The sequence below is a fragment of the Polyodon spathula genome, chromosome 22 (assembly GCF_017654505.1).
Source record: "Polyodon spathula isolate WHYD16114869_AA chromosome 22, ASM1765450v1, whole genome shotgun sequence".
NCBI classification, from domain to species: domain Eukaryota; kingdom Metazoa; phylum Chordata; class Actinopteri; order Acipenseriformes; family Polyodontidae; genus Polyodon; species Polyodon spathula.
In genome coordinates, this window is record NC_054555.1 from 18338998 (window position 1) to 18354855 (window position 15858).

The 15858-nt window shown below is 38.5% G+C and overlaps 1 protein-coding gene across 2 annotated transcripts in view; it reads right to left on the reverse strand.

Moving 5' to 3' along the window:
* Window positions 1-688: 688 nt before the first annotated feature.
* LOC121297165 (two pore calcium channel protein 1-like) overlaps window positions 689-15858 on the reverse strand; it is a 37810-nt gene continuing 22640 nt past the window's right edge. Inside the window, exons 16-27 of one of the 2 annotated variants that reach the window (XM_041223254.1) lie at window positions 15032-15085; window positions 14470-14542; window positions 11883-11990; window positions 11003-11074; window positions 10830-10919; window positions 10280-10395; window positions 9425-9471; window positions 9003-9071; window positions 7193-7277; window positions 6569-6711; window positions 6371-6451; window positions 689-1076 (exon numbers count right to left, since the gene is read on the reverse strand). In XM_041223254.1, the coding sequence (XP_041079188.1) occupies window positions 948-1076; window positions 6371-6451; window positions 6569-6711; window positions 7193-7277; window positions 9003-9071; window positions 9425-9471; window positions 10280-10395; window positions 10830-10919; window positions 11003-11074; window positions 11883-11990; window positions 14470-14542; window positions 15032-15085 (1067 nt within the window). In that variant the 3' untranslated portion in view covers window positions 689-947. The remainder of the gene's footprint in view (window positions 1077-6370; window positions 6452-6568; window positions 6712-7192; window positions 7278-9002; window positions 9072-9424; window positions 9472-10279; window positions 10396-10829; window positions 10920-11002; window positions 11075-11882; window positions 11991-14469; window positions 14543-15031; window positions 15086-15858) is intronic. The other variant, XM_041223255.1, reaches the window with a different exon arrangement.

Consider the following 15858-nt stretch of genomic DNA (forward strand, 5'->3'; position numbering starts at 1 on the left):
CTTCAACAAGAAAGGTCTGGAAAACAAGAGCAAAACAGCAAAGGCCATGGAAGCATGTTGTTCTAATTAATGGAACATGAAAGCCTTGGTCATCACCCCTTTAAGGTGTTCTTTTGGATTGTTAATTTGCATACTGCCACATATCTGGCATCAACACGGCCCCTCCTCAGCAGTGGGTGGTTCATTTTTGAATACTGTTGTCTGAAATGCTGCATTAATTAAACATCTGTGATTGTGTGACATTTTAGAGCTTTATTTTGCTGAATATTTTTTGCGGTTCACTATTATTACAATTCCATATCATATGGAAGTCATGAAATACATGATTAAATCAATCAATCACACGATTAAGATTAAACCCTCTAGTTGCCTTAATAAAATACCAACTATGGTCCTCGGTATGATCTCATCTGCTGGCAAGGCATGGGAGAAAAGACCCTAATGCCAAAGAACTAAGAAACAGCAACTACTGCAAGCTGAACTAAATCAAGGGGGTGTGGAAGATTTGATGGCTTTTCTGCCCAGCACTGAAGTCTTCTCTTGTGAGAACAGGCCTGGTTATGGTGATGAAGTACACTGTATGAAATCCATTAGGACATTGCTTCTGTGGTGAAGCTTCTCCACCATTCTGCAGTGAAAGTTTTCAGTTCCTCTCCTCCAGGTCCTCACCCCCCCCCCCCCCCCCCCCCCCCCAAAATACAACACAGTCCCCCAGTCGTGTGCAAGCAACATTCTGAAGTAATGGAAGTTTTTTGCAGGGCCAGTAGAAATCCAGTGGAGAAAGTTTTACTCGGAAGGCATGACATTACTGTATACGGATGTATGTTTTACTTATAAATCAAATGATCCAGAGTATGTGGGGTGGGTGGAGCAGAGCCAAGGTGCTCCCAGTGGGTTCTTTTGGCCCTGTTAGTTGCACAGAGCAGGAGGGCTGCAGGCAGTCTGACCTAGCTGACAGTCTGAGAGCGCAGCCGCACAGGATCAGGAGGGGGCTGGTTGACTGAAGACTGCAGACTTTCTAACTGTCTCTCCAGCCGAGGGCATCCACTGTCCTGCGAATACTCTGTATACCACTCCTGAAACACAGAGACTACTTGATCACAACCAGGTTCAAATGGGCTTTGAACAGTACAATCACATCTGTACAGATTTTTATGCTATAGGTTAACTTCATTTAGACAGAAGTGTGCAGAACTGAAAACTTGAGAACGCAACAGGTTTTATAATACAAGCTAATGCTGAACAGAAATGTTTACAAATAGCATCACTAAAACACTGTCCCATTAAAAAAGAAAAAGATTGATTACGCTTAACCCTTTTATCCCATTATAGCTTGTTTTGTAGCAAACATGACTGGATTCTCCCTTGGCAATTATTATTAAATGAGTCATTTAGCAGACACCTTTATCCAAAGTGACTTACAGAGGTGTTGTTCTTACGTCTCATATGGAGCGCAATGAGGTTAAGTGATTTGCTCAGTCACACACAGTCAGTGGTTTGAACTGCGGCTTTCTTTAACCACTGGAGCACCAAGCCTCCTGGCTTTTAAAACTGCACCACAGTAGTGTCGGTCATATTGCCTTATTTTAACAATACAGACGGACAGGTAATCCAAGTAATTACTTTAAAACTACAAATTCAGAGACACTCCAACCAGTCTTCTGATAAAACGTTCCTTAAAGGGAATATTTATAGGTCTGATAGTTTAACAAACAAAGTGCACCATCATTGTGTGCAAGATTTCTCTTACTCAGGTGCATTGCATAGCCTTTAGAATGCTGTTTGAACATTAAGATGTTAATACATCACCCTGCTTTTGCAAAGTAAAGACATTCAGCCTACTTACTGCAGTCACGAACGTGAAGGACAGTTTGTACTACGCAAGAACGTCTCGAGGTGTGTCTTGCGCGAGACGGTCTCTTTTTGGAAGAAGTCCCAACCCCTGAAAAAAAGGACGTGGGGACCTTTAATGCAGTCTCCTTTTACGTTACATCAAATGACGTTTCAAATCATTACTTTTGCCCACACAACCTCTGTTCCCTCTCTCTAGTACTTAAAGTTTACAACGTTTGCCGTTTTCTCTGATTCAATGTAGGTTCTTTTCCAATTTACAACGTGTTTTGTTTTACTTTGAAAGTATGGAAGGTTTTAGATGAGATTTAGTTCAAAACAAAATAAACTTGATTTTGTGGTCACACTCGACATTCGGAGTTTTGGAACTAAAACAGTTTCTTCTTTACAATTTCTTCAAAGGACCTTCCCTATTGTCTTGGTTTGTCATTTTTAAACAGTTTGTTTACTTCAGATATTCCTTTCAGGTATCCTTAATTCTTAATTCTTTGTGTCTGATTTATTTCTATAGGTCTTAGTTTGTTTAGTCATTGTTATTGTGACTGTTTGATTTTATTTGATTTAATTTAACACGGGACTAGGTGTGGTTTTTAAAGCCCTTCCGATTAAAAATATCCTCTTTTATAGGTATATTTTGATCATCACTAAAACCGTTCCACATAAGATTCGTGACTAAAATTCTAGTAAGATCATTCGTAAGTCTGTGTTCTCTGTCAAACGAATTGTGAAAATGAAGTCCTGCACAGTTGGAGACTAACTTGATGGGTTAGTCTTTGAAGGAGATCGGGGGGAAACAAGGCTTCTGTATATGTATTCTTATAACATAAGAACATAAGAAAGTTTACAAACGAGAGGAGGCCATTCGGCCCATCTTGCTCGTTTGGTTGTTAGTAGCTTATTGATCACAGAATCTCATCAAGCAGCTTCTTGAAGGATCCCAGGGTGTCAGCTTCAACAACATTACTGGGGAGTTGATTCCAGACCCTCACAATTCTCTGTTTAAAAAAGTGCCTCCTATTTTCTGTTCTGAATGCCCCTTTGTCTAATCTCCATTTGTGACCCCTGGTCCTTGTTTCTTTTTTCAGGCTGAAAAAGTCTCTTGGGTCGACATTGTCAATACCATATTCAAAATTAGGTCTTACTAGTGCATTGTACAGCTTTAACATTACTTGCCTTGATTTAAATTCAAAAATTTTCACAATGTATCCGAGCATCTTGTTAGCCTTTTTTATAGCTTCCCCACATTGTCTAGATGAAGACATTTCTGAGTCAACAAAAACTCCTAGGTCTTTTTCATAGATTCCTTCTCCAATTTCAGTATCTCCCATATGATATTTATAATGTACATTTTTATTTCCTGCATGCAGTACCTTACACTTTTCTCTATTAAATGTCATTTGCCATGTGTCTGCCTAGTTCTGAATCTTGTCTAGATCATTTTGAATGACCTTTGCTGCTGCAACAGTGCTTGCCACTCCTCCTACTTTTGTGTCGTCTGCAAATTTAACAAGTTTGCTTACTATACCAGAATCTAAATCATTAATGTAGATTAGGAATAGCAGAGGACCTAATACTGATCCCTGTGGTACACCACTGGTTACCACACTCCATTCTGAGGTTTTTCCTCTAATCAGTACTTTCTGTTTTCTACATGTTAACCACTCCCTAACCCATGTACATGTGTTTCCTTGAATCCCAACTGCGTTCAGTTTGAGAATTAATCTTTTGTGCAGGACTTTGTCAAAAGCTTTCTGGAAATCTAAATAAACCATGCCATATGCTTTGCAATCATCCATTATCGATGTTGCATCCTCAAAAAAATCAAGCAAGTTAGTTAGACACGATCTCCCTTTCCTAAAACCACGTTGACTGTCTCCCAGGACCCTGTTACCATATAGGTAATTTTCCATTTTGGATCTTATTATAGTTTCCATAAGTTTGCATATAATAGAAGTTAGGCTTACTGGTCTGTAGTTACCTGATTCAGTTTTGTTTCCCTTTTTGTGGATCGGTATTACGTTTGCAATTTTCCAGTCTGTTGGTACCACCCCTGTGTCAAGAGACTGCTGCATGATCTTGGTTAGCGGTTTGTAAATTACTTCTTTCATTTCTTTGAGTACTACTGGGAGGATCTCATCCGGCCCAGGGGATTTGTTTATTTTAAGAGCTCCTAGTCCCTTTAACACTTCTGCCTCAGTTATGCTAAAGTTATTTAAAACTGGATAGGAACTGGATGACATGTGGGGCATGTTGTCAGTATCTTCCTTTGTAAAAAGTTGTGAAAAGTAATCATTTAACATATTTGCTATTTTTTTTTCTTCATCTATGATTTTGCCATTTGAATCTCTTAAACATTTAATCTCCTCTTTGAATGTTCTCTTGCTGTTGTAATATTGGAAAAACATTTTGGAATTGGTTTTAGCCCCCTTAGCAATGTTCATTTCTATTTCTCTCTTGGCCTTTCTAACTTCCTTTTTGACTTGCGTTTGCAGTTCCGTGTACTCTTTCTGCATACTTTCTTTTTGGTCCCTTTTTAATGCTCTGTAAAGTGCCTTTTTTCGCTGAATTTTTTTTTAATTGATCTATTAAACCATTTTGGCAATTTAGTTTTACATTTAGATTTGTCTACTTTAGGGATGTAATTGTTTTGCGCCTCTAGTACTACATTTTTGAAGAATAACCATCCTTCTTCTGTGGGTGTTTTCTCTATTTTACTCCAATCTACTTCTGTTAGTCTCTGTTTCATACCTTCATAGTTTGCTTTTCTAAAATTGTAAACCTTAGCTTTAGTCATTACTTTTGGGGTTTTAAAAAACACTTCAAATGAGACCATGTTGTGGTCTGAGTTTGCCAGTGGTTCTCTGACCTCTGTTTTAGTTATTCTGTCTTTGTTATTTGAAAAGACTAAATCAAGGCATGCCTCCCCTCTAGTCGGTGCCTTGACGAATTGTGTTAGGAAGCAGTCATTTGTCATTTCCACCATTTCAATTTCATCCTTCGTGCTACCCACCAGGTTTTCCCATTTTATATGGGGGAAGTTGAAATCCCCCATTAGTATGGTTTCTCCTTTGCTATAAGAAGAGTGTTGGCTCATTAAATGTGTCTTCAAAATGTCTTTCTAGCTGTTTAGTTGTACCTCTGCACCACAGTCTTCAAGCTACTTTAAACAGCAGGAACCCAGTCTTGTGACCTTATAAAGTCCTCACTGCTTTAACCAAGAGGATGCTAACTACACAACGGAAACTTCACACAAGTATTACATTATTAAGAATGAATTCATCATTTTGCAGATGCTTTTATCCAAAGTGACTCATAGACCATGTATCAATAACTGCTGCTGTTGCAGAGTCACTTACAATAGGACCTCTATTTTACTCTCATCTGAGACCTAATACAGTTTTTATTTTTTTAAACCGATAAGCCTGATTTTTGGCAATATATTTTAAATAATTTCAATCGTTCACTACTCCTTTTTTCTACATAAAGAAAATGACGAGCAGTGTACAAAGACATTGCTACTGACCAATCATCCATTTCTATAGGCCTACGTAATGGAATACACATGTTTATAAAATATTCAAAATTAATAAAACAAAGTCAGTATTACAATTAATAAAATTGCAATAAATTTAAAATACTTACTGTTAAAATGCTAATAAGTCAATTTGTTAAATTCTCCTGTATTGTATTAGTCTTTGCCTTCTAACTGTTTGTATAAGGTTATTTAAGGGTCTTGTATTCAATAAGCTTTACTGATAAACCCGGAAGTGAGCTGTGAGATTGGTAAACAATGTGCACAGCATGTGAGCTGCAGTAATAAAACTAAGATTGTAATATGTTTGCATCCAGCTGATTATTGATATAAGAGTTGTTTCTTCACCACATCCAAACCCCAACATTACAGTGTGATAGATGCGTGGGCGGTAATGGGGTGTAAAATTAAACCTGTTCTCACAATTCTCAGACTCAAAATGCACTGTGGACATTCTCACTTCAACACAGTAAGTTAACCTCTGTATATGTACTAGTTAAATGTACATGCAACTTTTGAGAGAATCTCTTATATTTAATGCGCAGAAGTTGTTTTTGACTAATTACCTGAATACTACTACCTGAAATCACTGTTGTTTAACAAACGGAATAGCCTCCATTGCAAGGTTGCTTATATATCAACCTCAGGATGGAACTTGTACCAAAGGGAATCAATAGCATTGTAAATTTGTTATAAACACACTATCACAGAGTAGTACTGTATTTGTTACAGCATGTAAATATGTATAACCACATTATAACAGAACAGCACTGTATTTGCTATCGCATGTGAATCTGTTATAATCATATTACAACAGATAGCACTGTATTTGTTATAGCATGTAAATATGGTATTTTCGGAGGATGACATCATGAAGGATGTGTGAACTGTAATGAATACCAATTGTTAAATGCCTTAATTAGAACATACTTCTAAGTTATACATATCCTCCTTACAGAAGACATGACTTTACACTTTTCTCCTCACCTGTATCTCCTCCTCATACATTCTCATACTTAAATCACTCTTCGTCCTGGATCTTCGACCAAGGAACACCAACGAGGTGTGCTGAAGGACAAAACAGGTTTAGAGTTAGTGAGACTGAACAGGCCAATGCCCTGCAGTAGATTTTCCTTGCAGAATTTTTCTGACACGGTATGCAGGTTGTTGAGATTTGGAGCTTACCCTGTTCCTGTCCATAGCGAAGAGCACCCCCTGCAGAGAGGAAATGCAGGAGGTTGGAGCGCAGGTCTGCTTGTAGAGATCCAGCACAGTGTCCACCTCCTCCTTCGACACCTCCGTCTCAAATACAATACCGTTCTCCTCTTCTGCAGAGCGAACAGGAAACAACATTTAACACCCGCTAGGCTGCGTGAGATATGCATTAACCTGTTCAAAGCATGTTGCACCTCCCAAAAATTTTACATTTTCAACCAGGACTGGGAAACAATCTATGCCAAGACCATTCCTCTAAGAAGATATATACTATTAAAATGAAATCAAGTAAACGTTGCTTGGGACTTGTAGTGTGTGGTGGACAGTTTCAATACTCATATTACCTCAAATGCTAGCTTAATATAAACACCCCCAAAACTGGCAGGACATTTCACATTCATTTTTTCATGATCTTGTGTTTGAGATGTAAGGGGAGTTAACATTGAATGCCTCAAATAATTTTGAAGAAACAACATGTTTTAAGAAATTTTAAAGTACATTTAAGTTTAATACATGCTTAAGATTGCACTATTTACAACATAAATAAATAAAAAAACTGCAAGGCTACACTTTTTAAAATGTTTAAAATCCCACCTTCAGTTTCCATGTTCTGTCTGCTGTAGTTCATCCTGAACACAAAGGCGTCGAGAATGAAGGCCACAATTATGGTCATCACCACCTGAAACAGGAGGCTCAGGGTCAGACAGCACTGGGGCAGGGGTAAGGGCAGGGGTAGGCAGCCAGCACGCCAGCAGGGTCAGACAGCAATGGGGCAGGGTGGGCAGCCGGCATTCCAGCAAGGCCAGACAGCAATCAGGCAGGGTGGGCAGCCGGCACACCAGCAGGGCCAGACAGAAATAGGGTAGGGTGGGCAACCAGCACGCCAGCAGGGCCAGACAGCAATGGGGAAGGTTGAGCAGCCGGCACGCCAGCAGGGCCAGATAACAATGGGGCAGGGGGAGACAGCCTGCATGCCAGCAGGGCCAGACAGCAATGGGGCAGGGGGAGGCAGCCTGCATGCCAGCAGGGTCAGATACCAATGAGGCAGGGGGAGGCAGCCTGCATGCCAGCAGGGTCAGATACCAATGAGGCAGGGGGAGGCAGCCTGCATGCCAGAAGCCCAGGTCCTTCTAACCATGTCCTTAACTTTTACAGTGAACGATGAATTCATTCTACCAATTAAACCTGGAAAGGAATGACCCTCCAGGACCGGAGTTGATCCACATCAGGTGTAATCATTAAAAAAAACATATATAAAATAAGACACGTACTGAGAAAAACTTAAATTTTCAGATTGTGTTAATAGTTATATGGTAACATAAATACAGCTGGAAGTATCCAGCATTATTCAAGCAGTTTAAAAAAAAAAAAAAGAGGTTTAAATCTCAGAGGAACAGAACTGAAAGCTGAGGGAAGAGCAGTACCAAACTTTAGTTTGTCAGACAAGCTACAAGAACTTTAGATGTTGTAATATTAAAACAATCAACATGAGATGTTGTAAAATTGAACCAATCAAATACGTACTCGGACTTCTGGGTAACCATACACTTACCAAGACAGACACTATGACCCTCATATCAACACTCATTTTAATTGACACACCACATCTAATGATGCAATTTGCCCACTCATTCAATTCAACGTTGCTTGCTTGCTTCAAGACTATTTAAAAAAAAAAAAAAAAAAAAAAAAAAAACTGTAAAAGCCCTAAATGTAAGTTGGTGAAACTCAAAAGACTGTGGCCCTCGATTTTTTTTTTCTTCTGCTATCAACACAATATGCATAATAAAATGGTTAAGTAGAATTGTGTGGTTCTTGTTATTCTTGTAATGGGTAATATGGCAGTAGTGAATGGAATTTAAAAAATTTAACTGGGAACAGTATGAGAATGAAAAACATCAAAAAAAAGCAACACGAAAAATATCCTGCCTGAAAGGTATGTCATACAGCGAGAGGTTAAATTAAATCACTTTATTTTTTCTTAAATATCATTGGATGGGACTGGACGGGATGGGGTGGGACAGGTCATTTTTTGACAAGATGGGATGGGACAGAAATGAAAAAATATATATATGTATGGAACAGTAGGGGATGTGAAGAATTCTGGTGGGACAGGATGGGAATAAAAATTCAATTGAACATTTTTTCACAGGATGGGATGAGACAGGAACATTTTTGATAGGACGGAACTCAAGTTTCATTCCTGTGTCAGTCTCTACTGTGCAGCCACCCCGAGATAAAAATAAAAATACATCCTAAAGCTTGATCCAATTCAAACAATGTCAAACAAATATTCAGGAATTGGGTGATTGTGTGTGTAGATGTTCACATGGTGCGCCCTGCTCAAACATTCAGGAACTGGGTGATTGTGTGTGTAGATGTTCACATGGGGCTCCCTGCTTACCATGGTGACGATGTAGAAGGTCATGAAGTACATGCGGCTCCAGTGGGAGGTCTGTGATGTCACTCCTTCCTGCAATGGTTTAAACTGCTGTTACGATGTTATTCTGTCATGCTGTTTTTCCACATAGAACACAAATTCCCAAACTTACTGTATCCCCAACAACCTAGACCATTACAGATTCTTTTTCACAACTTGTAAAAGTACTGCGTTTAAAAAAAAAATACCACTAAACCACCCTATTCAAATGATTGCTTATGACCAAACTCAAACCTTCAAACAACAACATCCATTTTCTCCAATTAATAATAAAGAAATAACAGCGCTAGTGTTTTCTTACCAAACAATACATCGTGAACAGGTAATGACCATTCTGTGAACTATTGTTGGCAATTAAAAATGAAGCTCAAAATCTTTAAACTCACCATAGTGATATACCAATTGTTTACCACGGTAAGCTCAAACAATGTTACTGAAAAAAAGGACGAAAAAATATGTTAAAACTTGTATTCTTGACAGACATAGGGTCCTAGATAGTGTCTTTTTACACTGTACAGTATGCCGGGGGGGGGGGGTAGGTTCAGAAGTGCGTGTAATTGTGTCACCATGTTCTACACCATCCAATGTAACATGCAAACATACAAGTTCCTCCATATGTCCCCAGATTCTGACACTCTTAATAAAATACATAACATATGATAGATGGAGTGCAGCAGCCTTACAATATTTTACAGCCTAGACAAACATTTTGGGTATGACATTCGTAAATTTTATCAGCACACTGCTATAGTGTTCCTTGTAGGATTACTTCCAAATTTGTATTTTAAGTCAAGGATGAAGCCGTGCATAGTTCTAAACGATAAATTGGATGGAAGTCGGATTCAAGTGACCAAATCAATTGAATCAAAGTTGAATCCAGTTTATTTGATAAGCAAAGCATTCTTTATATTAAAATGACACCGACTATGTCAAGAACAAGCTGAACGTGTCGCTGCAAGCTGGTCAACCAACCAGAGCCAATTTCAGTGATGTTTCTTCAATACAATTGGATCGATGTGGAAGGTCTGTTGTTAAAGTTGCTTCAAAGACACCTTTGGTGAGAACGGGCTCGTTGGATATAGCAGGCTCCTTTAGTGAGAATGGGCTTGTTGGATATAGCAGGCTCCTTTAGTGAGAACAGGATAGTTGGATATAGCCAGCTCTTTTAGTGAGAATGGGTTTGTTGGATATAGAGGCTCCTTTAGTGAGAATGGGCTTGTTGGATATAGCAGGCTCCTTACCGAAGCTGTTGAGGATGTTGTTGAAGTTGTTGAGATAGTAGTAGCCTTCCTCCACCACAGTGCGGTTCCCCACAGTGTAGTTGAGCAGGCGGTACGAGTCTGCCACTGTGCTAGTGCTAGAACACAAGACAACGCATTCATTATTAAACGACCAGACCCACTACTGTCAAATCCCCCCCGACACTAACTCTATCAGCTTCAGACGCTTTCGATTCAGTCTTTTTATAATCCCTCCCCAATTTAGACCAACATTTTTCAAGCAGGGATACAACAATGTTATTCTCATAGGGCAACATATCTTACAGTGGATGCAAGTCCTTTCAGTGTATTTTCCAAAGTAAAATGATGAAATCCAAGGATGTCCCTATTTAAACTAAAACATCAGCAATACTGAGATGTGACACCATTTTAATGTCTTTCAACTGTAACCCTCGCTTTTAAAAAAGACTATGACTAGTCCACTCCAGTAAAGGGTGCAGTTTTAAATGTGTTGTTTATGGTTGATAGACTTCTCCCCTCTATTTTTGGTCTTTATGAAGCACCAGCTTACTTGCAGCAGTTTGGATAGACAACACCAACAAAGAACTCCATCCCCACAATGGCAAAGGAGTAATAGAAGATAAGAAGGGTCAGCCCCAAACTGGAAAGGAATGAAACTGGTAAGCTTTCATTGTCTGTCTGGTTGACATCATCTTTATGGCTTGATAAGAAACCAAACAGTACCTGGCCATTCTAGGAAGCAGTTCGAACATGGTATCGAGAACATTACGATACCTCAGCTTGATTTTAAACAGCCTAAAACAGAAGGCAACAACACAGCAATCATCATCATGTACCACTCTGTTTGCAACCACCTGGAGCTCTATTCTCAAACTATTCCTAATGAACTCCATTCATATATTTTAGGTTTTCACAAACTTTAGGAACATTAACTAGTAAAACTAATATTCACACTACAAACACACACTAAACTTGAAATATTACAAATGTTATTCAACCTTTAGTACAATAAGGTTGAGTACCTTAATCTAAACATAATTGCTTTGATCTGATTACAAACTGAGATAATATGCTTCAGAATCCTTGTAAATTAAATTCAATTTGTGTCATATTTCAGTTAATGTAACTTCCTAGGAATAAAGTCCAATATTTTAATAGTTATGGGTTGATTAGGCCACGAAAAACCCTAAAAAACCAACAACTTGTGGTTCTGGTAGCCTATCATTAGGGAAATGTCAATACTGAGACACCATGTGGTACCCACAGGACAGCTTTGTACCCGGTTTGCAGTTTTCAAGAAATGTTGTGACAGACATTTTTCATACTGTTACGTGTATTTTGATATTCTAAATCAGTGTCCTTAAAAGGAAAAACTATATATATATATATATATATATATATATATATATATATATATATATATATATATATATATATATATATATATATATATATATGGAAGGGATATATAGGATGGTCTTTTAACTCCAGAAAAAACGAACTACCTTCCCTATATATCCTACCAGAACCACATCATTCATTTTGCTTGACCTTACAGAAATGAGGAAAGATTACCGCAAGAGCTGAAGAGGCCTCAGCACCCCGCAAGAGCTGAAGAGGCCTCAGCACCACGATGAAGTAGAAAGGCTCCATATCAAATGCCAGGACGATGAGGCCAAGAAAGGCGAAGAGTGTCACTGAAAAATCAAACCTGCAGCAGAGCATAGCACAGCAGAGCAGGCTCGTTACCACAATTCTACAGCTGCTCCTCAACAGCTAACATTAACATCACAAACAAAAATATACTGAAAAACAACAACAACAACAATAATAATAATAATAATAATAATAATAATAATAATAATAATAATAATAATAATAATAATAATAAATAATAAAGTGCACTCTGTTTATAAGAATCACCGATATAAGAATCCACCGCATACAGTGATCAAAACCACTGGGACAAAACCGTTTCTATATTATCCAATGTAAAATAATCTGTTTGTAAGAATCAAGCAATCCGCTTATAAGAATAATTTCGGGGCAAACTGACTGCATGTAATACAATACTTGATCAAATGCAATGATGTGTACAGCCAATAAAGCTGTTTTTGAATTTTAATTAAAATCACATCTCTAGTGATTAGGCACATATGCAGCGTGGATCATGCAATGATGCAGGAAACGCTGCATTGCTTGTAATCCAACAGTGACTGCACCACTGCATTGTGCAGGTATGTTTTTGTGTTCTCTTAGTGAAAATGTATTATATACACATTCACTGAATACATACCAAGTACAGCAGTGTTATTGTGTGATATGCATGTAGAGGGAGTGGGATTGCGGCGCGGAGGGGGGGGGAGGGAGGATTGCAGAGCTTTGCATCTCCGCATAATGAAAAACTGTGAGATTTGCATCGCAACAGAAAACAAGTAAGCCACAGATGCTTAAATGTAGTGGTAGTCCTGACAGTAAATTTCTTTGCTGTAATGTCATTTAAATTCAAAGGCCGTTACATGTAACACTACATGGCAGTTCAACTAGGCACCCTCATGAAGCGACTGCTTCTCAAGTATACTGTAGTAAAATAGGACTCTGGAGCCTTGAGTAAACATAATTGTGATTAAATAACAAGTTGCTTACCCACAAGGACTTGTTTTGATGTATGTAAATGATCAGGCTGGAGTCTTGATTTATAGTTTAAAACCGGTGTTGGTTTTATTTTTTTCTTACAGTGCAGTGGGGAAACAACCGCTAATAAAACAAACAAACAAACAAACTAAGCCTAGCTTTCAGTTGGAGAACTAACTAAACCAGTTTTTTAGGCCCTGTACCCCTTGCCAAAAAATCTAGTCTACCGCGTACCCCCATCTGAAATAGGGTCATAATATGCCTATGAAAAGCAGAACAAGTGGTATTTTCTAATTACTAGGCTTTAGTACTTATTGATGTTAACTGAACTTTTTTTTTCTTTTTTAAATGCTTACCTACCAATTGACGTACCTACTTTTTATCACAGATTTCAGAAAACGACACCCTGATTAGTAAACAATGCAGCCCATACACAAGGGTATGTTATTCTGTATTTTAAAATGAATAGGACGCTAAAATCTAAGCGGGTCTAAAAAAAAAAAAAGCCCCGATTTGCTGGCTCAGAAGGCACACAGGGAAGGAGGAGGGGCTCGAGTTCAGCCAATTACTGTTAATTGAAAACTACTGTTTTTAAAAGTACTAATTAAATTAAATAAAATAAAAAATAAAAATGCTAAGTAAAATTGTTTCAAAATATAAGTATATATGGCCATGTGACAGGGTCTTCCTCGAGTCACGCGTGTGGGTAGCCGCTGTTCAAGCATACAGAGAGACTGAGGTGGTGTTGAAACGCCGACACAAGCACGCAGGATTTATTAACAAAAACATAAAACGAAAGTAAAATAAAGGCGGTCAAGTGACGTTACCAGCGATGGTAACACACAGAGGACAAATACAGCAAACTGTACAAAAAGTGCAAAATAAAACACAATACCCCAAACTATAACTCAAAAGGTGCCGTGAAAACGGCAGGCCTTGCAGCAGCCCCGAGCAATCTCCCGCGGATGTTTTTAAACTGACGGACACTCGGTCGAGACCTGCCCACGTGCTGATTGAAGACCAGCACAGGAAATCACTTGCTGCCCTTCCCTCAACCAAGCATAGCAGGCAGCAAGTCTCAATCGAGCGCCCGTCTGTAAACAATAATACAATCAAACTAATCAAGTCCCAAAACGACACAAAATAAGCCCATTCCCACATATAAACCACACCAACACTAATTTACCACTGTGCAGGGCAATCGCACTGCCAAAGGCCAATAAGTATGGCCAAACAAGTCCAAAACGAGGTTATGCTTTTGAAAAACAAAACCTAGGGTTCTAATTTAAAACAAAATCAGAAAGCAATTCTCAACAAAAGTTGCACATTCATTCCAACAAATGCAGAAGTGCATAGAGAAAAATCATCCGGGACGGAAGCGATCCTTGTAAACGGAGAGCACTGTAAAATAAACTACTACAAATATCTGAAGTTAATAATAGCTACATAAATGACATTTTAAAGGTCCAATCAAATTTGGATTACACATTCTTAGGAAACAATAGAATTTGCCATATTTAAAAAGCTTGCTAAATGTGATTGATCATAATACTTACAGGTTCCACCCAAAGCTGAAATATTCAAAAGGACCCAGTCCTGTGATTTTTAACAACATCTCAACTCCATAAACTGAAAGGCAGAGAGAGCAGGAATCAGCAAATGCTGTTGTGCAGTTCGGACAGTCTGCACCCTGCTATACCTACACAGATTTAGTGGCTTGGAGAGGAAAATGGACAGTGCCCCTAGTAGTGCAATAGAATAACACTTACATGCATTACATGAATCTCACCCCGAAGTACAGCCCCCCAATATGCACCTCAGCCCTTGCAACTGTCAATGATCCCACTCATTTGTTTAGATCTTTCAATTTAGTCCATTTAAATTGCAGTTAGATGCCTTTGTAAACCTGGGCAACCTTACTTTGGGTGGAGGCAGGCTTTCCCATCAGTGTATGCACTTCCTTAAGCTGAAATGGAGGAAACTGGAATCCTAGGCTCATGTCTGTCCTGGGGGGGGGGGGGGGGGGGGAGGGTAGGACAGCCTGTTCAGCATTACTGAGCTGTGGTGCAAGGTCTTTGCGGGGCAGCTCAGACAGTACCTGATACGTTGAAAACTTACTTGTGAGGAACAAAATATAACTCCAGGGAACGTTTCCTGATGAGAAGCTTCCATCTGCACAAGGAAGAATTTTAAAGGGCGATGATAAACAATTGTTTATTGAATGTCACACCCGTCTTTGCACTTACATTTGCAGTAACCTTTTGGGAATCACCTGCTTATAACAATCTTAACATATCCTTTTCTTCATTTCATTTTACAGCATATTTAGTAAACTAGGGGTCTGAGATCATGAGGTTTATTGTTTTGTTGAACATCTAACGTACTGGCAGGTTACAGTCGTAAAGCAAGCTGTGATGAACAAAGTAAAAATAACTGCAAACTGTACCACAGCAGAAGCACACAAAAAGACAGTGTTTTTGAAATGTAAACGTTATTTTTTAAAGGTATGTAAAACCTACATTTGTGTTTGCTGCTTTGCAATGACGGGATGAAAACCCACTGAATGTTATATAAAACTAATATTTTTCTTTATAGTTGTACTCACTGTGAAACTTATTGATTTACAGGATTAAACTGTCAATTCGGTTCACATTGATGTTGTAAAAGCCATAATAAATACATTTAAAAATGTAGATTGATTTTCCTTTTTTCTACTTTTACAGTCAGTCAGGCCAATGTTATTTGTTATGTAGGTATATTGTATTTAAAAAAAAAAAAAAACATGGTTGAATTTTCATCCTGTGACTTCATATACCATTACCCACTTCCTCCGTGATTTTGAACAAATTTACCCTGACTGCTCCGTGATTTTTGGTACAAATTTCTGTGACAAAAGCCCAGCATTACTTATAATCCATATAGAAATGCATTCCTGTCATTTCAAG